At 38.9% G+C, this 24,151-nt stretch overlaps 1 protein-coding gene across 2 annotated transcripts in view; it reads left to right on the forward strand.

Annotated features, from left to right (window-relative positions):
- The window catches only part of FES (FES proto-oncogene, tyrosine kinase), a 1,834,337-nt gene extending 1,823,976 nt beyond the window's left edge, over positions 1-10,361 (forward strand). For both annotated transcript variants that reach the window (XM_044078263.1, XM_044078264.1), the window contains exon 20: positions 9,678-10,361. In XM_044078263.1, coding sequence (XP_043934198.1) covers positions 9,678-9,820 — 143 coding nt within the window. In that variant the 3' untranslated portion in view covers positions 9,821-10,361. The remainder of the gene's footprint in view (positions 1-9,677) is intronic.
- Positions 10,362-24,151: the final 13,790 nt, after the last annotated feature.

Raw genomic sequence — 24,151 nt, forward strand, 5'->3', positions numbered from 1 at the left:
TAGGATAAGAAAAATATCAGCCACGCTGAAGGAATAGAGGAGCGGATAGATATACAAAAATAAAGAAGATAGAGAAATACGTATATATAAAGAACTTACAAGGCTCGCGAGATTGGTTGAATGTGTCTGGCACCATGAAGCAGCAAACAAGATCTGAGGTAATTTGGTGAGGAGCATTATGATAGAGCCTAGCTTGAGAGTTTTTTGGGTGGCACGAGCTGGAATAAAGTCTGAGTCAGTTCCGAGGCTCAGAACTGAGCCCACAGTCAAGGATTAAGTGAAGACTGACAACATCAGATCAAATATTTTGGAACAGAAGTAAGAATTCCTGTAATATCAGGAATCCTTGGAAATAAGTTCATTAACCCTGCAAAATGTTTACAACACACAAAAACTTTGTAAAACTTAAGAAATATTTTGGTAGACTCGGAACAGCTTTTTCAGAATACTGTTAAAACAACTTAAGAGCAGTACAGTAACAAACGGAGTTTCTTTAACAAGTGCAGGCTGAAAACAGTGATAAATTCAACCAAATAAAGAAATGCAGCACAGAAGTGTTAACTATCACTGAAACAGAGTAAGTGCAAAAAAATATAGTTATATGGTAATTGTTTGTTGTTTAATCTGCACTTGAGAGCTATTTTTGTGGTGTTTTTACATTAAGAAATTCCAGGATCATCCATTTTGTGAAGGCATTTACCTGGTCTCTCTGAGTTGGGAAACACTCCAGGGAACTCAAAGTGTGTTTGCTTATTGGCTAATGGACATAGGAATCAGTTTTCAAGATTTTTTTCTCTGTTATAAATCAGGTAAGAGTGGTCAGAACTGCCCACTGATTGGTTAGCAGTGCCATTTATAGTAGCAAATGCCTAGATAGTAAATCTCCCCTATAAAGTTAGAAGTAGGTTTGAAACCTGTTCAACAGGGTAGCATTGTGCAGAATTAAGCTTAGAGCAGCTAGCTTGCATACGGAATAGCACTACCATATCCTTGCACAATATTAACATCTTGCCCTTAACCCCAGAAACTACCCAGGAAACCCTTGTTAAAATCTAATCCTTAATCCTAAACAGCCCACCCTATTACAGGACTGGAAAATATGGATATGCAACTTCCAAATTCTTTGTGGCTGGCCTGGTAGATTTGGCCATTCTAAAGCAATGTAGTAATTATCTCATGTTCGCAAAAGTACAGTTTTGTACCTACCATAAATGTAGATGTTCAAGTGTTCACACTGCTGCAGTCATTACACTTGGGTTATCCTGCCGTCAGGTGGTCCCGCAGTCGGCCAGAGTTCCAAAGTCTTGGTCCAGCATTGGTTGCTGTCGCTTCTTCCCTGACGTCAGTGCGCCAGGGGTATATAAGATGCATCCAATGCCATTTTCTTCAGTTTTTCTTGCCCCAGATGTCAGGTGCCCCCAAGTAGGTAGGCAATACATATTGCTAATAAAAAATATACATATAAAATAAAAACAATACCTTCAGTTACAAGCAAATACACCACAAAGGTTGTATAGGATAGAAAGGCATAGATAAGTCCAGCTAGTTCAGAGGGTTGGAGGGAGGGTAACCTGGACTGCAGCAGTGTGAACACTCGAACATCTACATTTATGGTAGGTACAAAACTGTACTATGTTCATCATGTTACACTGCTGCAGTCATTACACTTGGGTAGAATCCCAAAGCTAAAGTTGGGTGGCTGGTCTATAAAGAGTTAGGATTGGCTATGAGGCCCTGCAGAACTGCAGTGGCAAACCCTGCTCTGGATTTAGAGTAAAGAGGCAGGTGGTAATCCTTGGTAAAGGTGTGCACTGAACTCCAAGTTGCAGCCTCCAAAATTTCCTTGGTAGGTACTCCTCTGAGAAAGGCTGTTGAAGTGGCTGTTGCCCTGGTGCAATGTGGCCGAATGTTATTTGGGACTGATTTTCCATGCTGTGTGTAGCAGTAATGAATACAGTGTCCTATCCATTTGGATATAGTCTGCTTTGAGATAGCCTTGCCCTGTGATCCTGCAGCATATGCTACAAACAGTTGCTCAGTTTTCCTGAAAGCGTTTGTTTTGTCCAAGTAGAAGCGTAGTTGCCTGTGTATGTCCAAAGAATGCAGGAGTTTCTCCCCTTTATCCTGGGGGTTTGGATAAAAAGTTGGCAAATGGATGGTTTGGTTAAGAGCCACACTAGAAACCACCTTTGGCATAAAGGTAGGATTTGTCCTTAAAAAAACCTGTCCTGATAAAAAATTATAAAAGGTTCCACTGCCATTAATGCCTGTAGCTCTGAAACTCTTCGTGCTGAAGTTACTGCCAGGAGCAGAGCTGTTTTCCATGATAAAAATTTTAGATGTGCTTTATTGGCTGCCTCAATAGGTGGCAGGGTTAGTTTTTCCAAAACAAAATTGAGGTCCCAAGTTGGTGTTGGTGCTCTCCGGGGCAGTCTTATGTTTTTAGCCCCATCTGAGGTACTGCTTTAGCAAGGGATGAGAGAATAAAGGAGGATCCGTGTTGTAATGTGCTGAAATGGCAGAGGCATGGATCTTAATTGATGAGAAGGATAGGCCTCTGTCCAGCATCTCAGTTAAGTATTGTAAAATCTGAGGAATGTTTGGAACAAGAGGGTCAAGGCTTTGAGCCTGGTTCCAGGCGCAGAATCTCTTCCATTTTTCTGAGTAAGCTTTCCTGGTGCAAGGCCTCCTGGCCTCCAAAATGACATCCATAACAGCTTTAGAGAGAGGTGTTGCCTGTTTGACTAATGAATCTGCCATGCAGCCAGGTTTAGGGTTTTGAGCTGACCGTGCAGGATCTGATTGTTTTGTTGAGTCAGAAGGTGTGGAATTTGAGGCAAAATCCATGGTGGGCCTTGAGCTAAGTTCCTTAAGATAGGGTACCAGTGCTGGTGTGGCCAATCTGGAGCAATCAGGATCATCTGTGTTTTTTCTTGTCTGGCTTTTAGGAGTACCTTTGAAAGGAGAGGCAGTGGCAGGAAGGCATAAACTTTAAGGTTTTTCCAGCTGAACAAAAGAGCATCCACTTTCCATGCTTGTTTGTGATAAGTCCTTGTGCAGAATTTTTGTAGTTGGCAATTCAGCGGGGAGGCAAAAAGATCTATGTCTGGGCATCCCCATTTTTGCGTTACAATGCTGAAGATTTGTGGATTCGATTTCCATTCGTGAGGGTCCATGGATATTTCTGCTTAGATCGTCTGCCAGAGTATTTTTCTTTCCTGGCAGGAATTGTGCTTGCAGGTGAACTTGATACATTAGAGCTGTGTTCCACAAGGTCATGGCTTGCCTGCATAGGGGATAAGAATGAGTGCCCCCTTGCTTGTTTATGTACTACATTACTGTGGTGTTGTCTGTCTTTAATAATAATTGTCCTGGATGCAGAAGGTCCTTGAAAGCTGTTAGGGCATTTTGAACAGCCAACATCTCTTTTTGATTGATGTGAAGATGCATCTGGTCTGTGGTCCACTTGCCCTGAATTCATGTTCCTGCCATGTGTGCTCCCCAGGCGTAATCCGAAGCATCTGTTGTTAAGTCTGCCTGGCTGTGGGTAGGGTAAAAGGCTGACCCTTGTTTAGGTGACATGCCTGTGCCCACATCGAAACGCCTGTTGTAGGCAGGGAATCATTGGTATTACTGCTTCTAAACTGTGAGAGTGTTGAGTCCAAACACATTTTAGGTAAAATTGTAATTTCCTCATATGCACTCTGGCATATGGTATTAGTAGTATGCAGGATGCCATGAATCCCAGGGCCTGCAGAATTTTTCTTGCAGGGAGATGGGACATTTTTGCCAGTAATTAAAAATATTGACTTAGTTGAACTTGTTTGTCTGGCGTGAGGTAAGCCGTCTGGACCATTGTATTTAAGCTGGCACCCAGGAATATAATCTGTTGTGAGGGCACTAGTTTTGACTTCTTTTCATTTACTGTGTACCCTAGAGAAATTAGCAACCTTTTTACAAACGCCAGATGCTGTAGAAGAATGTCCTTTGTCTCTGCTTGAATGAGGCAGTCATCCAGGTATGGATATATTTGAATTCCTTTTTGTCTGCAAAATGCAATTACTGGTGCCAGGCACTTTGTGAAGACCCTGGGCGCAGTAAATAAGCCAAAGGGCAGTGCAGAGATTTGGTAGTGCATTGTACCAGCTTTGAATCTGAGGTATCTTCTGCAATTTTGTCTGCTAGGTACATGCAGGTATGCCTCTTTGAGGTCCAGAGTAACAAGCCAAGCCTTCTTGCCCAGCATAGGTAGAAGCTGCTGTTATGTCAACATTTTGAATTTCGGAATATCCAGGTAAGTATTTAGAATTGAAAGGTCTAGTATGGGCCTCCAGGCCTTGTCCTTTCTGGGGACCAGGAAGAGTCTTGAGTAAAATCCTTGCCCTTGTTCCTGTTGTGGTACTTTTTGAATAGCTCTCATGTCCATGAGGGCTGAAATTTGTTTTTGTGCCTCTGCCCATTGATTTTGTGGCATGTCTGGCATTCCTTTTAGCCTTGGTAAAGTATGAAAGTGGAACCTGTAACCTTGAGACACAATATTCAGAACCCATTTGTCTTGGGTGATTGTTTGCCAGTTTTGAGAAAAAAGTGCTAGTTTTCCCCCTAAGGGAGCTTCCAAAAGGGAAGTGCTTGGCGTACGAAGGGGAAAGTCATTGTGACTGTTTCCTGTAAGGTTGAGACTTGTCCTCGCCTCCTTTTGGGGTTGAGGTGCCCCACTGTCGTTGTCTGTTTGAGCCTTGGGGTTGAGATCTGCCTCTTGGGCGTCTGTATCTGCCTCTCTGTGGCCTGTCTGACACTGGAAAGGACCAATTCTTTGTTTGCCAATTTCTGCTAAATCAAGGTGGCTGTACCTGTAAGAAATCCTTGACTGTTTGCATAGATTTAGCTTTATCCTCCATTTTCTTTAACACCTCTTCTGCCTTAACACCAAACAAGGTATCATGCTGTAAAGGAGCATCCAATAATTTTGCCTTAACATGATCAGGTAAACTCTGTTCTCTTAACTAAGCATGTCTTCGAATCACAGAACCTGTAACTGCGGCTCTACAAGAGGCCTCTAAAGAATCAAAACCACATTGCAGAGTATGTTTTCCCACCTGTTCAACAGCATGCAGTAAATCCTGCATTTCTTTACAATCAGGAGCTTCTGAGCTTGCAAGCATTTTCTGTTTTAACTGAGCCATTAAATATTGTTGGTACTTAAGCATGTGAAACTGGCAATTTAAAGCTCTTACTGCTAAAGTTGCAGAAGTGTATACTTTCTTCCCCCATCTATCCAAAGCTCTGGAATCTCTGTCAGAGGATACTAGACTTTTTGCAATGGAAGCCTTAACCCCTTTTGGACCCTGGGAAATAGTTTCTGGATCAGCAGAAGGGTTTTTATAAAGAAACTTGTGAGAGTCAGGGACTCTATAATACCTATCTGGCTTGGCTGGTGCAGGGGGCAAAGAATCAGGAGATAAGCTGGATTCAGAGAACACATCATCCACAATATCTAGCACAGGCGGAATAGCCAGGGGTCTGTGCTGATGCAATAAAAGGAAATCCCTGAGCCTTTTATTGGATTCTGAGTAATCCTGTCTTTCCCAATGGAAATGCTCCCTCATGGTATGTAAAGTTTCCCCAAAAGAATAATCCTCAGGAGGAGAGGCTGAAGGGATAGATTCTTCAGCATCAGAGTCCTCATAGGGGAGTAGAGAGTATCCCTGGTCTGAAGAGGAATCAGAGGAAATGGAAACCTGATCAGAGGAATCATAGTCTGTATCCTGCCTAGGCCTTTTCTCAGGAGGGGGATGGGAACCCCTGATTAGAGTAATGAGGTCTTCGGCCATTTTAAGCATCTGTTTCTTAGGCATGGAGGACTGTCCAGGAGAATGCAGTACTTGTTTCTTCATCTTTAATGGTATTTTTGTCTTGGCTGTACAAGAGGACTCAAGGTATTGGGCCTACAGAAACTAATCCCTCAGATGGGTCCGGAGCCGCTGAGCAGGCATTGGCTTCTGAGGCTGTTTTAATGGTAAGCTGTGAAGGTCTGAAAACACCCTCAGAAGCCAATGCCTGCTCAGCGGCTCTGGACCCATCTGAGGAAATAGTTTCTGTAGACCCAATACCTTGAGTTTCCAGAAGCCTAGTTGTCTCCACGTGGGAGTCGGAGGCGGCCTGTGGCTCTGAGGTAGCGGGTGTCAGGGGCTGCAAAAGTGCCTCACTGAGAACCGGCGAACCAGCGACTGGCCTAGAAGAGGTTTCGTCGTCGGTTTTGGACCTCGGATGCCTGTCTTTATCCTTGTCCTTGCGTTTTTTCAGTATTGCGGTCGTCGGTTGATCCGACGGCATAGTATAATTGAACCTTCGGCCAAAGTAGTGCAAAGCAAAATCAAAATGTCTTTTTATAGTGCATTCATTAAATCTAGCACAAAACCGACAACTAGTGATGTCGTGATCAGGGCCTAGGCATGGAATACAGTAAGAGTGGAAGTCCTTATGAGGTATTTGCTTCCCACAAGAAATACAATTATTAACTTTTTCTGACATCGGTCTGAGGCAAGAAAAAAGTTTCCCCAATGGGGTACTTAGCTTTATTGAAGACTTCAGATCTAAAATTCGACTTCGAAAATCTCAGGAGTCGGCTGACTGGCACTTGCAAACTGCTTCTGCTTTGGGCACTGCGCGGCAAGAAAGACTAAAGAAAATTGTGTCGGATGCATCTTATATACCCCTGGCGCACTGACATCAGGGAATAAGCAACAGCAACTGACGCCGGACCAAGACTTTGGAACTCTGGCCGACTTCGGGACCGCCTGATGGCAGGATAACCCAAGTGTAATGACTGCAGCAGTGTAACACGATGAACACCAACCAGTTAATCATTAAAGAAAATAATGTGGTATGTGAGAGGGTAAACACACAACTTACTTTGAGGCAAAAATCTCTCACATACAAATGAGGTTATCAGGAATACCCACACTGCATCCCACACACACACACACACACACACACACACACACACACACACACACACACACACACACACACACCATTCACAACACACAGATTGTCTTATGCCAAGGCATTTAAAAGAAGCCTTCCCAAATCTCAAAGACCTCCAAAGCCACCTAACTGCAACACTGCTCCTCAGCAGTCACTAAAACATACATCAAAAGCAACACCAGTTGTCTCGCATAAGTCTACACACATTAGTTGCTCCAAGAGAAAGCCCATAAGGCAAGCACATACTTTACCTAATACTCTTGATATATGTGACTCTGCTGTGCGACACACAGATTCCGTACTCACCAGGTTAGTTGCCTATCTGGAGCCAGGATCTGCAATATCACACATGCACTCTAGTCACTGTACCTCAGGTACCAATATGATTCTATCCTTGTGGATGTAAATGACCCGAGACTTACCTCACTGGACTATATGAAAAGGAACATAATGGATTTCTCAGAATATGTGTCATTGACAGGTAGGAACCTTACATTGAGCAGCCTTCTAACTTCACCAAGGATGATGCCACAGTATGAACATAAAATGACTGATTTTAATAATTGGCTTAGTTTCTGGTGTCACTCCGGGGGGATTCAATATCTGTCAGCATGGGAGGACATGGTCAATAGATTATGTTGCTTTGCCAAGGATGAGCTGAACCTGTCCCCCCTAGGATTTCAGATCTTGGCTAAAAGTTTGTATACCCCTTAAGAGACTTTTTTTTTAGGTAATGCCAAAAAGACAAAACTACCAACATAGTGAAAATGTCTCCAAGCAACCTTAAGGTATTACAGCACAATCCAAGAAGCCTAAACAAAATAATCCACACCCTTCAAGCCCTCCTCACTCTGGAGAATCTAGACATTGTGCCATGATTGACACTTGTTTTAAAGCCATAGAAAGTACTCTGGCACTGCAAGGCTACATTTCCTTGTAGTAGTTCTGCCAATATCTACCAAACTCTTATAAATACAACAGCCATGAAATATAAGCCTCCTACGCCTCCAGTTTCTCCCTAGTTGTGTCTTTTAACTCCACATGTTGACTGAGCCTCACTTCCAGCAGTTACTGCTCCCTAGTTAATAATAGTGGCATTTTGTAATGTGACAACTGGCTGCCCTGCAAGTTGTTTAGAGTGTCCCCAGCACAGGTCTAGTAAGCAGCCTTGGCAGACCTTTTTTGTGACAGTATCCGCAGCTTCCAGTAGTTTTGCATTATAGTTACTATACTAACAAATGTTTCTTCTGATGTTTATTTTTAAGAAAATAGAAAATAGTTGAGATGTATAGCAAAATCACAAATAGACTATCCAGTTATAAAAATACCCTAAAATAACAATGCCATTTCTCTTTTAAATTGGAAAGCTTGAACCAATAAGATTCTAATCAATAAAATGAAAATGTTGGAACCAAAACAAAGCTTTTAAACATATTTTAGAAGTGCTGTAAGCTGAATCTCATAACAAACATGGCTTTTCACATTTAATGTAGGTATGTTTGTTGTTGCTGCTTGATGTTAATAAATCCTTTAGTGGTGTTACTCATGCGCCCTATTATTCAAGAACATAGTGCACAGATGCGTAATGCATCTTGCATACTTTGTTCAGTATACTGCCATGAATTGTACATTTCTATTCTGTTATTTACAAATGGCATACAGTAATGCCTAGTCCACCAATACGTAGTAAGGGATTTTGTGCTTGAGATGGAAGGTAGCACTATGTAGTATGGTAGTATGGCAGCAATACACAGCACAGTGATATAAGGCATTGTGTGCAAATGCAGTATGCCTTAGCAATTAATTATCTGTGGCTACTTGGTAAGGCATACTATACCTCCACATAATGCCTGACACTTCTATGCTGTACTCCACCACCATACTTTACTGTGATTCATAAAGGACTCACAGTCATTGCACATGATGGAGGACTTTGGTTCATTACCATTTTATAATAATAAGGGGATCTGATACAATGTAAACTCTCACTGTCGGGAGCTTGCCTGTCTCACAGGCTGGGGGTGGTAGCAGGTTTGCTTACACCATAGTGTACTCCATTACCAGCAAAGATATTTTTCCCATGGAGCAGAGGTGTTGTTTTTGTTTAGGGGGTTAACTTCACTAGTATATTGCTCATTTCTGTCTGCTGAGCAACATATTAGCAGGAGAGGAGATCACCTCATCCAGAAATGGTACAACTATCTAAGTATAATTTCATTTGGATGCGGTTGGATTCACAAAATTTAAAATATTGGGAACATCACATACAATGGTCTTGTACCACTTGTGAATTCATATGATTGAAGGATGGGTTACATTGCATAGATGACTGGTTCTTGAGGATATTAGTGTTGTGCAGTGGAGCAAGACTTCCTACACAGTCTAGTCCCATTGCACATGGGGGTTCTATGAATTGCAAAAGGGTCGTTGTATGCTATTCCTTGGTGTACAAGTCCAGTTACATGTCTCACAGTTTCTATGACTAGGACCCAGAATTCTGTTTCATATATCACAAAACTTGGAACTTGTCAGGATCATGTTACTAAGAACAAAGATCAACATGGGACTCATGGTTATCAAGGATCTGAGCCTCTGGAAATCTTGTTTGGTTATAAGTCATTTGTATTGTGAAATCATTTTACAGGATGATGAAAATTCTAATTTTTACTGTACCTTTTTTCTTTTTGCAGGGTACCGATTACCTATACCTGAATCATGCCCCCAAGATGTTTATAAGTTAATGTGTAGGTGTTGGGAATATGATCCTAAAAAACGACCAAACTTTAGTGTGATTCACCATGACCTTGTAGATATCAGGAAGAAGTGGAAATGAATAAAGAGCTGGAGGAATCGTCCCTGTGGCTGCTGCAAATGGGATTCAGAGGCTTCCTTGATAATGGATAGGTATGACATACTGAGTGTTAAAACCACTGCTGGAGACCATAATAGTACTGAAGAGTTCTGGAAATTATCGATTAACTTCAACAGCAGCACAGGAGTTTCTGATATTTGGCATGTCGACTCAAAAGTAATAGAGGAATCTGAGAAATGTCTGTCCATCAATGGACATATAGATTTGTGTACTTTCCGGCTAAATAACAAAGCATCAAGACTTGGTATAGCCTGCAATGTGACATGCATTATCTTTGCAAACCTGTGGACTCATATGTGCCTGTGCCTTGTTTAAGGTAGACTAATTATAAGGCTTGCTGACACATCTGTATAATTTCTTCACCTTCTCTTCTGTCCTGCTGTTCAGCAGTCTATGAAACCAGTATCTGTTTATCTCTGGCTGACTAGCTGTCAAGTGTACAGGTGTTTTTAAGATTATATCCTCCCATTGCAGGGATGCAAATAAAGTTCAGAAAAAAGCGGCTTTAGATATATTTTTGAAGTAACAGAAGAGAAGTAAGGTGTTCACCTGCTAGAAAAAAAAAATGACTAAAAATATATCTGATGTTTTTAATTATTCAAATTTGCTTTATTGTTCTTTTCACATGTCCTTCAATTATTCACACAAGTTAATCATTAAACAAGTTAACAGCCTAAATTATCATTTTATCAAAAAAAAGAAAAAAAGGAAAAAAAAATAGAAATGTTATTCTTCTGAAAGATTGTGGTATAATAAAGAATGCCACTTGTAAACCATGGTGTGCACATAAATTTCTAGGGCATGTCTTTCCCATTTAAAGGGCAGTTAGCCCTGCCTACAGATGTATATTATAACTGTTTTATCATTCTTTGAAAATAATGTAAAAGTCCATCATGGAGAATATGTACGGATTTTTTCCTTGAATTCTTATAGCAAAGATGTTTAAAATTTACATTGTCAAGTAGGATACATCAATAGAAACAAAACATAATGAAATAAAAAAAAGAGTACATGATTCATCTAGAAGGTAACTACGCCCAGAGGGATGTATGTTTTTCCTGGTTTAATGTCTCCAAGTCTTTTGGGGTTTTAACACTATGATGGGAATGGGCCCCATTTCTAAGTCAGGGTATGATAAGGGTTTATAAAATTAGTATTATTTCTGTCTTTGATGCTAGCCAAGAGTGCTGTTCTCTGCAGCCGCAGTTTTGCCCAAAATTGCCTCCTTCTCTAATTCATATACAGGGTTACACGTATTGGTAGAATATCCAAGTCTGACCATAAATTCTTATGTTTAGTAGACCCATTGGTCCTACTACTACTACTGAAACTGTGTGCTTTCCATTTGGCATTTACTATGAGAATGTTAGTTGATGTACTATACCATTGTTTATATATTTAGGAACTATACAGTAGAGCAGCATTTTTCAAATACTGAGGACAGCTTCCATGGGGTGACAGAGTTCTGCTTTAGGGGAAGAGCAAGCAAGTTTGTAAATGTTGTGTGCTTTAATATTAACTGTTCAACATTATTTTTATTTATGATATGAATACAAGTATATGTCTTAAAATGAGTTGTAAAAGAATAATATACTAGACCAAATCTTAGATGGATCAAGTTTGTGCTTTGGGCTTGCATGCATGTTCGTGCGTGCGCACACACACACACACACACACACACACACACACACACACACACACACACACACACACACACACTTTGTGTGTGCAGAGAGGATGGTCTACAATCTGCTTCCCTGCAGTGCAGAGGATGTCCATTTTGTATTGAGAGCCTTAGTATACTTTTATTGTACCAGGGTAGGCTCAAACAATTTTATTAAGGAGTTTCACTGCAGTCGAGTATGAGAACCTGTGCAACAGAACAGTTATTTTGAGAGTGTCACTGGAAATATGGTGTACAATTTTACAATGATAGAAAATTTAAGAGAAGGTTTGGCTGTAATAGTCCCAAAGATGTTTGCATTTCATCTGTTTCTTAGAGACAGATCTACTATTTGGCTCCGTAGGCACCTGCCTAGTGCCCTGTGATAGCTGCGGGCCCCATTTATGCAATTGATGATTGTGCCTGGAATCTGATGTGCTGTGGCAGCTTAAAATACTTGGTACCTTGGTGATGTACCATGTTACTGTGAGTGCTAAGTGTTCACAGTTTTAGCATACATATTAGTGGTATAATTATTTGGCTAGTATGGTAACTGTACTAGTCAAATAATTACCCTGTCGCTTCCAGTTACAGTCAATGGAAAATCTGACTCAGAAGTGAGAGGTTATGCTATTTAGTAGCATGGCTTGTCACCTCTTTCCTCATCAACATAGTAACAGGACATGGGTAGTCAACCAATGCCAGTTACTATGTAGTCTAAGTACCTGTGATTGGTTTCCCAAAGTATTCAACCACAATGCATTTCCAGAAATCTCTAATCATGTGACTAGAAACTTCTGGGAGAAGGAGACCGCTGATCTTCTCTTGCAAGAATGCGTTTTTCCTTATTCTTTGTACTGGAAGGAAGGCAGACAGAATTGTGGGCAGGGCCATAGCTAGATACTGTCCACAGCTCAAAGACATCCTGTTTTTTTTTTTTTTTAATCCAAGTTGATATAGAAGTGGGATGCCCTAAAGCAGCAAGTTAAAATACATTTCACTGATAGTTCTTTCACCACTTTTGATGGTCACACATCACAAATGATCAGCAGATGTGACTGTTTCTTTAGAGAGGGCAGTCAGCAGATAAAAGTAAAGGAATATTAGGATGATCACAGTAAAGTAATTACTGCTGTGACTTGGTTGGGATGGGGAGAGTGTATATTGTCTGAAAGCTACAAACTGAAATAATTTAGTGTGCTCATACCCTCTAGCCTTTTTCACAACATAACTTCCAAGTGGTATATAGAAGGTGGCTATCTTTTGAGCATATGTGGAAAAGCAGGATAGTTATGTGATTTGGCTAGTCTAAGGGTAGTGTCTGTATCTACAAACAACATGTTAAAGTTCATTACTGAGAACATTATCACTTTCATTTTCTTCACATCTGCAAGTCAGGAATGTGTACAGAATGTGACTGCATTGTTTGGGGGGGGCAGGCTGTAGGTAGTTTGGGGGCGAGGAGGTGGAACTGTATACATGTCCAAGAGTAACAGATTGAAATAAATTATTGTGGTTGTTTCCTCACAATCAAACACCAAAGGTGTACATAGAAGCTTGCAATATGTGAATGCACAGTGTCATTAAATGATCACAGTCAAATAAAAATGATATGACTTCTTGGGGTCAGTGTATGTGACTAAAACCATAAGTTAAAATATGTTACTGTGGCTGTTATGCATTGTATTTTCTTCTCAATGACACAACAGAAGTGTACAGACTGTGGATATCATTTTTGGGAGGTGAGCAGTGAATGAAAGCAAACTGCAGTTATAGATCACTTGTGAATGATTATTGATATAGTTTGTGGGGGAGGCAGTATCTGACAAATAGCAATTATGTGGCCATTTTATTTATAAATGTATGTGTGTGTGTGTGTGTGTGTGTGCGTGCGTGCGTGTGTGTGTGTGTGTGTGTGTGTGTGTGTGTGTGTGTGTGTGTTTTGTACCCATATATTATTAGAAGTTCTTGACCTTTTGTTGTAAACTGCCTCAAGGGAACTGGCACATGGCCACTTATACACAGGTAAAACATCCAACATTTCAGAGGCTTTTGCTGTCACAGTCTAGTACTATACCCAGTTGCCATCTGGGAGCTATGAGACCATTGCTCACAAAGCTAGATAAAACTAATGTCAAGAATATACGCACACATTAAGTTCTCAATAAACCAGAGTCCAGTGTAATTTTTTATTTGTGTAGAGTGAAACATTCATTGTGTGTACTTACAAAGGCTGTTTGAGTTACATAAATCAGGATGAGATGCAGTAAAGTCCTTGTGGAAAGAATAACATTCTTGAGTATGTTTTGTATGCAACTATCTTATTGGGATTTTTTAATGTGATCTGCCTTTGAGGAACTAATATATGATCTCTTACACACAGGTAGAAAATCCAGCATTTTTGAAGTTTTTTGTCACAGTCTGGCACTGTACTGATTCCTACCTGGGGACTATTCCAACTCAGTATAAAGGTTGGGTAAAACTCATGTCCAGAATAAAAGTGTACTAAGTTCTCATTATGTTAGAAAAAAATCCTATGTATTTCACTATAAAAATATTGTGACTCCAATATTCATGGAGACATTCATATATCTAAGATGACTATCTCAAATTCAACACTGAAATTTCTGAGGATAGAATAGGAACCTTAAATGCATGTTGTAGCTGATTGCCTTGTTCTAGTAATGAAATCTGAAATGGGAGCTGAGGTGAGCCTTTCTTTCATAGAGACCAGAGGCTTTGGTCCTACACCTTCAGCTTCTCAGTCTGACATTTTGTAATGTACTTGGTTTTTCATTGTGGATGATTAGTTGAACTACTGCTCAGTACACTGAGTACAGTCATGGCCAAGAATATTTCTCTCTTGAGTTATTACATCAGAAGTAAAACTTTTGTGTGTGTGTGTGTGTGTGTGTGTGTGTGTGTGTGTGTGTGTGTGTGTGTGTGTGTATAAAGTATGTTTTAATTTGCAACATGTCATAGTTAACACTTGTGTTTGAGCAGCTAATGCAGTGGGGTGAAAATTGGCATAGGTCTGCTCTGAAACCCTAAAGGGTAGAATCAGAATCACGTAGGATTCATTTATGTTTTTTGTAACTTATCATCTTCTTACATCCTGAAAGTTTCATAAGGATATCCCAAAGGGAGACTGAGACATTGCCTTTTACATATAGGCACTACATTAGTATGTTTAGAGGCATTTTTGTCCCAGTCTGACATTTTGCATTTTACCCAATTTCCATTTGAAGTGTTGTTTGAACATCTGTTCAGAATGCAAAACACAGTAACAGCCTGGTATACTTCTGTACTGAGTTGGCAAAGTTTGTATATATTTCCCCAGAAAAATATTTTTTTTCATTTGTAATATGCTGTGAACACAGTGCCATGCTTTTACATAGTTAAACCTGTGAGGTCAGATTCAGAGCTGCGCTGCACTGGAAGCTCTGAGGTTAGATTGCAGTCTTATGTGTGTGTTTGATAGTTGAACACACTGTTGGTTTTATCTGAAGTTTCTTAATGAAATATCAAAGGGGACAGAGATATAGTCTTCTAGAGCTAGGCCTTGGTGTCTTTTGTTCATATGCCTTTACAACTACAGTCTAACATTTTACATTATACTTGGTTTTCATTATGGTTGCTCTGTGGAACTATTACAATGTATCATAATCACCTAGAATGCTTATTTACCGAGTTATTACATCAGAAGTAAAACTCCTATTTATTTTTTCAAATACATGTGTTTTTTTTTCCACTGGACTTCTGGACCCCCCCCCCCACACACACACACACACACACACACACACACACACAAGTTTAGACTCATGAATAGTAAACTACACTAAAAGAAGATAAAAGGTATGTATATTACTATACAGCTAGAACAAACATTTTGTGCATTTGTAGGGATGGTCATGATATATTATTCTGAGAAATTTGTTGTTATAATGTTGATGGTCACAGAGAATTAGACGTTTATTTTTAGGTATCAACAGTAGTCTTATATAGCCATATTTCACAAAAACATATATTCAGCACTTTTTAGTTTGACACTCTCTATGTGCATCTGAGTCATATCGATGGTATGTTCTTAAGAAATTAAAAACAAGAATAATACTCTTTTCTAGAAAAAAATAATATTTCTGTCTCTTTCATATACTAGATCAAAAAGCTCACATTTTACATCTTCTGACAGGCATGCACATTTTTAACTGTTGGCTACTTTACCTAAAAGCTGTTAAGCTGTATAAAACAAAATGAAAGTGGGATTATCAAAGAGTTTTGTCCAGAAAATTTTATAAGAATGTAGAGAAGCAGTAGAAAAATATTGCTATGGATCTTAAGGTACACGTTTTCACAACAGTAAGCAGAAAAATAATATGTAGCTTTCAGTTCTCTTCAGAGTAAAGTAAACAAAAGCTATCAAAAGCATAAGTATGTAATGCTGATGTTATTTAATATCTAAATCAACCGTTTCTATATAAAAATGTTGTTTTCTTTGTTTATGATGAGGCATGCAAGACTGACATTGAACATTTAAGACAATGCCTTTCCTTTATCTTAGGAACCCTGTCTAAGGATATTTTGTAAATAATTATGGCAATAGTTACACTTGCTCTTCTCAAAGATATTTAAGATCTTGGTAAAAAGCAGTATTTTCGGTCAGAGCTTAAAATTGATGGTGTAAACTTCTAATCCTTTTTTTTTGTAGTGTTTCTAGTAAACATCACCTGTAGAAATCACAGGACCTCACACACAAGTCAGTCTCTACTTACACTGACAGTTTCTGGTCCCCTTTGCTGTTTGGTTTAGGGGAAATGGTCTATAGCAGTACATTATAGAACAACAGTTTGGAGGAGCATGGAACAATAACTAATACAAATATCATATTAAGTATTGTGTACATAACAGAGTGACCAGATAAATAATGTCTTGATTGGTTTGCTGGGAGGAAAAATTAGGTTGGCTGGGAGAAACAATGGGGAAAGAAAAATAACTGTCAAGTTAGATTGGCATAAGTCACTGAAAACATATTCTTCCCTTATGGCTGTACTTTCATCTCTATGTTTTGTGTATGACTGGTGAACTAAAATGTGCAAGTATTCCATTTGTTTCTCTGGATTTAAACTAATTTATAAAGAATAAAAAATGTGGAGAAATCTTCCACAAAAATTAAATGTAGTCCATAGAATGCTTAAACTTAGCATGCCATTTGGGTAGTTGAAGGTATTATAAACCTTACTCCAGTCTACTAGCCAGTAGTGTAATCCACCATTCCACACCTAGGTTTAGTCCTAACACTGCTTATTCACTTATTCATCTAGGCATTCCCAGTGGGAGGTGTAGTCCATACAAGGAAAAGCCCTAGCACATAACAGGCGAACTTAGGGGGTGGGAATTAACAGGATGGGTTTTAAATGCAAAAAAAAAATTCTGCTAGATGCAGTCAATGACATTAGGTAACAAGGGGATCAGTCAAACCTTTTGTAGCTTTAGATGAAAGTACTTATAAGGAAAACACATATATTCCACCTTTAATTAATGGCACATTTCTAACAAAGTGATATCCTTCTGAACAGTCTCATATAAAATGGACCCAAGCTCCTTTTGATGTTTAGATGCTAATTTATTCTTTTACTCTTTCAAATAAAATGGTGTATCAAATATGTTCTTGTGATTTGTTAAAAATAATTATCCAAAGGCAACATAACCTTGGTATCCTATTCATTCAGTCCATGCAATCCATCACGTGGGTACTCAAGCTGCTTGTTGGATCCAGTTTGCCAAAATAAGTGCTCCAGTTTTGAGCCCTTTGATTAATTCTCCCTTCCATAATGTACCAATTACCTTAGTTATCTCAGATATCATATGCTACCCTAGCAAATGGATGTGATTGAGCTTCACAGCCAAGTGCTCCACCTCAAATTATTTCTAAATTAATAATTTAACTATTATCTTGCCCTACAGGGTTATTCATGTTGAACAATGACTTGCAGAGTTTACTTTCTGTTACTCCATATATTTCTAATATTTCTTCAGTAGTATCCCCTTTCCTGCAGCAGTGTTCCCCACTGCTGGTTGGGTCCTAACATGTTCTATCACTTTTAGAATAGTATAAAAATTAAAACACGAACAAACTGGATAAAAAACAAACAACACCGATGGCAATACCAGGAGTCAGTCCACTGAAAAAACCTTTATTGTGTTAGCACTTTCATGCACAATACTATGTGCACTTCTTCAGACACATATTCTTGTAAAAAAACATATTTTATAAACTAACCAATTAAAACAAATTAATATCAATTAATTTCAATTAAGCTATAGGCTTACCATTTAAAAAGACAGCTACTATGTTTGAAACATACTTAAAATGCAACTACTAAATAACAGACCTAGAAAATCATATGTTATAATATCACAATACCAATATTAAACCTATTATTCAAAATTAGAATTAGGCATATATACCCTAAACTTATATAGTTAAATAACATGTAACATAAACTGTACCCAAATGTTTTATACCAAACATGTATTAAAAAGATTTTTTTATAAAACCTAATGCTCCAGTGCTTTAAGTTTAAGTAAACATTTGATAGAACAAGCATCATTAATGCCCGGGTAAATGTGAGCATTGGTTTTTAACTGCCACATTAATTCCTGCTCCTCTAATTTTAGGTGCCAAGGTCCACCTCTAGGGTTTCTTGGCACTGACTGAGCAACTACAAATTTAAAATAATGTGTATTATTCTCTGATATATGTTTGGCCAAAGCATTTGTATTTGTGCTCTTAGAAATGGCATAAATATGCTCATAAATCCTTTGTTTCAACTGACGCTCAGTTTTGCCGAAATAAAATGCAGGACATTTCTGGCACAAAGCTACATAAACCACCCCTTGACTCTCACAGTTACATTTATCATGAATAGCATATTTTATGCCATTGACAATAAAAAAATGCCCAGTAAGGATGTACCTACAATAGTGGCATCTGCCACATTTATACATACCTTTGTGATATCTAAACTGTTTTAGTGGTACTTCAAATAATGATTTCAAATTGGTACCCTTTTTAAACACAATTATAGGTCTATCACCCAGAACCTTACTGAGAGACTGTTGTTGTAAAATGATGTTCCAATTATAATTTAAAATGTCTTTAAAACATGCCGACATATCATTAAATTGAGTTATAAAACTAGTAACATAACTGTTATCTTTAATGTTGACCAAGTTAGGCTGTACATTATTGCTAGAATAAGACATCTCATGATTAATTAATAAAGGGCCTAAAGCACCGCTAGATCTCTTATCCGTGCCTTCCCTCCTTATACTTTGAAACAGCTTTAATGGGTATCCACGATTTAAAAACATAGTTTTTAAATTAATACATTCTTGTACAAAATCAACTTCATCCGAACACATCCTAGATGCCCTGACCAATTGACCTTTAATAATACCTCTTTTTTGGAAAAAAGGATGATTACTGGAAAAATGCAAAAAGGAATTGCTATAAAAAGGTTTCCTATAAATCAGGGATCTATACCTGAAATTTAGCACATCCTTGTACAACTGAATATCTAAGAAATTTATGTTATCATCATCATATTGAAATGTAAATTCCAAACATGAAGTAAAAGTAGTCATGGTATTCACTAGAGTCTGCTCATCCTGTTTAGACCCTTTTAAGATGATGAATATATCATCTTGGTAACGAGTATACCAAATCACCATGTTGTTGAAAAGAGGATGAGGGAACAAAAAAGTATGCTCCCAATATACCATTACCGTGTTGGCAAAGCTCCCTCCACAAGGGGAGCCCATAGCCACGCCTGATGTCTGCAAAAAAATGCTCACCCTTAAACATGAAATAGTTATTCTTTAACACCACATCTAACAAAGAAACAATTAGGTCAATATCTGTTCCAGGAAGATGTTTAATGTGTAAAAATTCCCTAACCCATTCCGTGCCCAAATCTTGGGGGACAACGGTATACAGATCTTTGATATCGACAATTAAAAATCCATAACAAAACAGATAGCTGGTGCCAGAGCCATGGCCTGAAGTTAAACGCCAAAAAATGTATAGTCATACCCTTCGGGAAAAACAAGGTAACCCCAAGCTACCATATAGGTGGCAATCCACTAAGCACAGAAGAGGTTATCAGGGACCTGGGGACCCAGGTTGACAGTGGCCTTTCTTTTGACACTCACATTGCTAAAGTGGTTAGAAAGACCTTCTACATTGCCCACCTGATCATGAAGGGATTCACATCCAGATCTAGTGAGGTCATTGTTCCCCTGTACTCTTCACTTATCAGACCAATGATCGAGTACAATGCCCCATTCGGGATGTATCTCACCCGACATCTGCAGCAATTGGAGAGACCCCAAAAGTTCCTCACCAAAAGGATAAAGGGACTCCAAAATCTGTCATATGCTGCCAGATTGAAGAAACTCCAGCTCTATTCAGTCGCATACCGTCTGCTCAGAGGTGACATGTGCCTGACATACAAGGCCATGTCCAACCCGAATTAATGGACATGCTCCACCTCAAAAATCCAAATCCACCAAAACCACTAGAGCAAGCGACTTAAACCTTAGCACGGATATAAATAGGACGTGCTGGAGGGATAGATTTATCACTCAGAGACTCCCTATGCTGTGGAATAAAATCCCGGTCCATGTGAGGCAGAGCACCTCGCTGACTCTGTTCAAGAGAAATCTAGACCTGTGGATGGGAGATCGTAGGTTTACCCCGGGAATCATCTCTGGGTCACTGCTGGACAGAGGCACAACAAACTAATGGGCACAGTATTTTTTCATATAAGGGGTGGCGCAAGCCACAATAATTTGGGCTAGGCTTATAAATGCCTTAGGGCAGATAGCCTAGTATAAACCTATGAACCTATGAACCTATAATCAAACGGAATAGAATTTAGATGATTTAACACGTACCATGAATCATGGCATATTTGAGGCTCAGTTTTCAAAACCTCCTTTAACTTGCCATCTATCCATTTGGCACATGCATAAGTTATGGATTTACGCCCATCGATTATGGGCCTAAATGGAGGATCCACCATGCTCTTATGTAATTTCGGAACTCCGAAAATAACCGGAGTAAGAGGTGCTGGCATAGTTAAATAATGATACAATTCTAAAGAAATGCTGCCTTCTATAAACAAATCACTTAGATGATTCTTTATACGTTGATATGCTTGGTTTAACTCATTCAATGAAACTTTACTATAGTTCAAAGTTGAAAGCATACTATACATCCTATCAGTATATTCACTTTCTGTCATGAAAATAGCCCCCCCACCCTTATCCGGCTGCATCACACAAATCTTATGAACTTTAATATGTTCCTGAGTCAGCGAGTACTACGCATTTGTCCACTCCCCTAGAGGAACCACGTAGCAACGTAGCGATAGCAGTTGACGCTGAACACACTTCTGAAGGTATGGCAGCAACTCCTCGTTCCACAGACGTTAAGGATATGACTGTTTGTTCGTTGAATTCAGAAACAGATCATGCTATACCTTTGGCAGTGAACCCAACGGATCTACCCACAGCTAATGGTTCACGTTTAGGGGCACGACCTAAAACACACTTGGTTGGATGACATTTTTTGGATGTACTACCTGTTCCAGTGAAAAAGAAGCAAGGAGCGTGGAAGCGCACACTGAGTGAGGGCAGGGACCCACGAAAGAAACGGAGGACATTAGAGTGACTATTTCTGGTAACCATGATAGTGGTGATATTGTTTTTAATTTGTCAACACATGTTTTGACTACAGAAGAATTTTATGTTTTAAATAAAGGTCTGTCATTTGTTCCTAGCAGAGAGAGCAATTATCAGGAAATAGTGATGGATATCATGCTTTTCTGTAGGGGTGTAGCACTTAAGAATATGTTTGGCAATGATATAATTCAAAAGCCTGCACTAAGACAGCCCAGTACTTTTGTTCCCCCACTTACACCTTCTTTGCAGTTGTTTGTTAATGCTTGTGAACAAGATTTGTTAGACTATTTTCATAAAGGTTACACCCATAAATATCATAATTTAACTTTAGCCCAAAGACAGGCTCTTCAAGATTTGAGTGAAAATAGAGAAATTACTATTAAAATGGCTGATAAAGGAGGTGCCATAGTTGTAATGGATACCATCTTTTACCATAATAAATTGACACAATTACTTTCTGACTCTTGCACATATGTCCACACGAATCCTTTAATGGTCAAACATCTAATAGAAAAAGTACACCAAACCCTGGAACAACTTTTAAATGACATGGTCATCAACAAGGAACTTTACAATTTCCTTAAGGTGGAAGGTGTGGTCACACCCCTTTTAAAAGGGCTACCAAAGATACATAAGTCTTTGACGGACCCCCCTTTACGACCTATAGTGTCAGGCAGGAAATGGGTTACAGAGAATGCCTCCATTTGGTTAGAGATTACACTTAGACCCTACGTTGAAAAAATGGAAAACATACTTTTAGATACGGGTGGATTTTTGAAGGCACTTGGGGAGGTAGATAGGACTACTTCCAAGTCTTGTTACCTTATGGTTACACTTGATGTGCAGAGTCTTTTTACTGTCATTAATAATGACTATGGCATTTTGGCCATTAGTACACTTTTGAGGGATAATGGAGCTACTGACCACAACATCACCCAGATTACCACTATGTTAAAGTTGGTTTTGGAGAATAATGTATTTCTGGGTTTGAAGCATGTTTATAGGCAGGCACAGGGTGTAGCCATGGGCACACCCTGTGCTAATTCCTATGCAAATTTAGTGCTTTCCTACTGGGAGAATTTATATATCCTTAACAACAATGTATGGAAACCCTATATAGAACTCTATAAGCATTTTGTTGACGATGTTTTTATTTTGTGGAAGGGGGACATCACCACACATGAACTTTTCATTACATTTTTACATTCTACCACTGAATTCTTTAGGTTTACGAAGGAAACATCCTATACCAAGATAGACTTTTTAGATGTCTCAATAGTACAAACAACCCTAGGTTTCTCCACAACATTGCATAAAAAGGAATGTTGGAAAAACACACTTCTGACATTTGACAGCATGCATCCGCGATACACTTTTTCTAATATAGTGCATGGACAACTGGCCAGGATATCTAGGATTTGTACGGATGATACTTGCTTTAATGGGGAACTAGATAATTTAAAAGGTTTATTTATTGATAGAGGATACAATGAGTCCTTAGTTAAAGGCATATTAGAGAAAAATAAAGAAAAAAGGGGTTATAAATATAAACCTTGGCTACATCGACCAGACAGCAGATTAATTAAGCCCCCTAAGGTAACAGCCAATGACGTTGGATCTAAGGTTATGTTCACATATAGTAGCAATATTAAAGACATCAGTGGGATTATAAAGAAAAATTGGAACATCCTTACTAGTGATGACAGGATTAATACTGTTGTTGGTCCCTCTCCAATGTTTGGATTTAGGAAAAACAAGAGTTTAAAAGACATTCTGTGTGGGGAACAAATTACTGATCCTGCTACCCCTATTTCAAAAATAGGCAGTAAGCCATGTGGCTCTTGTAAGGCTTGTCCTTATATCCTTCAGGACACTACCTTTGTTCATCCCACTACTAAGAAAATATTTACATTAAAAGCCAGGGCTACTTGTAGAACCAAAGACATTGTATATTTAGCGAATTGTAAGTCTTGCCCATGTTTTTACGTGGGTAAGACCAATAATATGTTTAAAGTAAGGATATTACAACATTTATCTAGCATTAGGAACAGTGACATACATAATGCCCTCTTCAGGCATATTAAAGACAATCCCACTCACTGCTTTGGCTTTAGGGCCATAGTCAATGTGAGATTAAACAAGAGGGGAGGAGACATCAAACAATATACTGAATTAATTGAATCCAGAAAGATTATAGAGTTCACTGCACATAAGAACCCAGGTTTAAATGATGTAGTTCCTATTAAACCCACCTTAAGAAATAGGCAGGTTTTTTATTAATCTCTGATTGGCTGCATATTGTTTTAAATAGTGCTTTGTAACATTTGTTCTTTGTCTGATGAAGGGTCAACACCCGAAAGCGCTAACCTGTTTGATATTTGTGTGATTTTACTATATATGTTTTTATTAAACCTTTTGGATACGTAACAGTACTCTTCCAGAGACTTTTTCTTGACCTTTGTGGTTTCCTTTTGTGCTCTCTGGTTGAGATATCAGCATCAAGCATTTGTTTTTGGATTAGTTTAAGAAGTCGATAGTTAGTAGTTGTAGTTAAGATTAATTAATACTGCACACAGTGAAGTTATCAATCAAGTCTGTGTTTTCTTCTTAGATTAACAGATTTTGATAGTTGATATTTTCTGCCACTGTGGAGAAACAATCAAGCTTCAAAAACTACTCTATGTGTGGGCACAAGTTACAACCACAAAACCTGCATGACATGTGTGTGGTATGTTTGGAGGTACCCCATTTGTCAATTAATTGTGAAATATGTGTGGGGTGTGGGCCAAGGGCTTTGGCTGACAGAAATAAACTAATTTACAAGGCCTTCTGCCACCAGATCCAAAGGTAGCTAAATTGAGGTGGATCAGTGGAGGCTCCAG

The sequence above is a fragment of the Protopterus annectens genome, chromosome 7.part0, assembly GCF_019279795.1.
Source record: "Protopterus annectens isolate FY-2018-M chromosome 7.part0, PAN1.0, whole genome shotgun sequence".
Classification (NCBI taxonomy): domain Eukaryota; kingdom Metazoa; phylum Chordata; order Ceratodontiformes; family Protopteridae; genus Protopterus; species Protopterus annectens.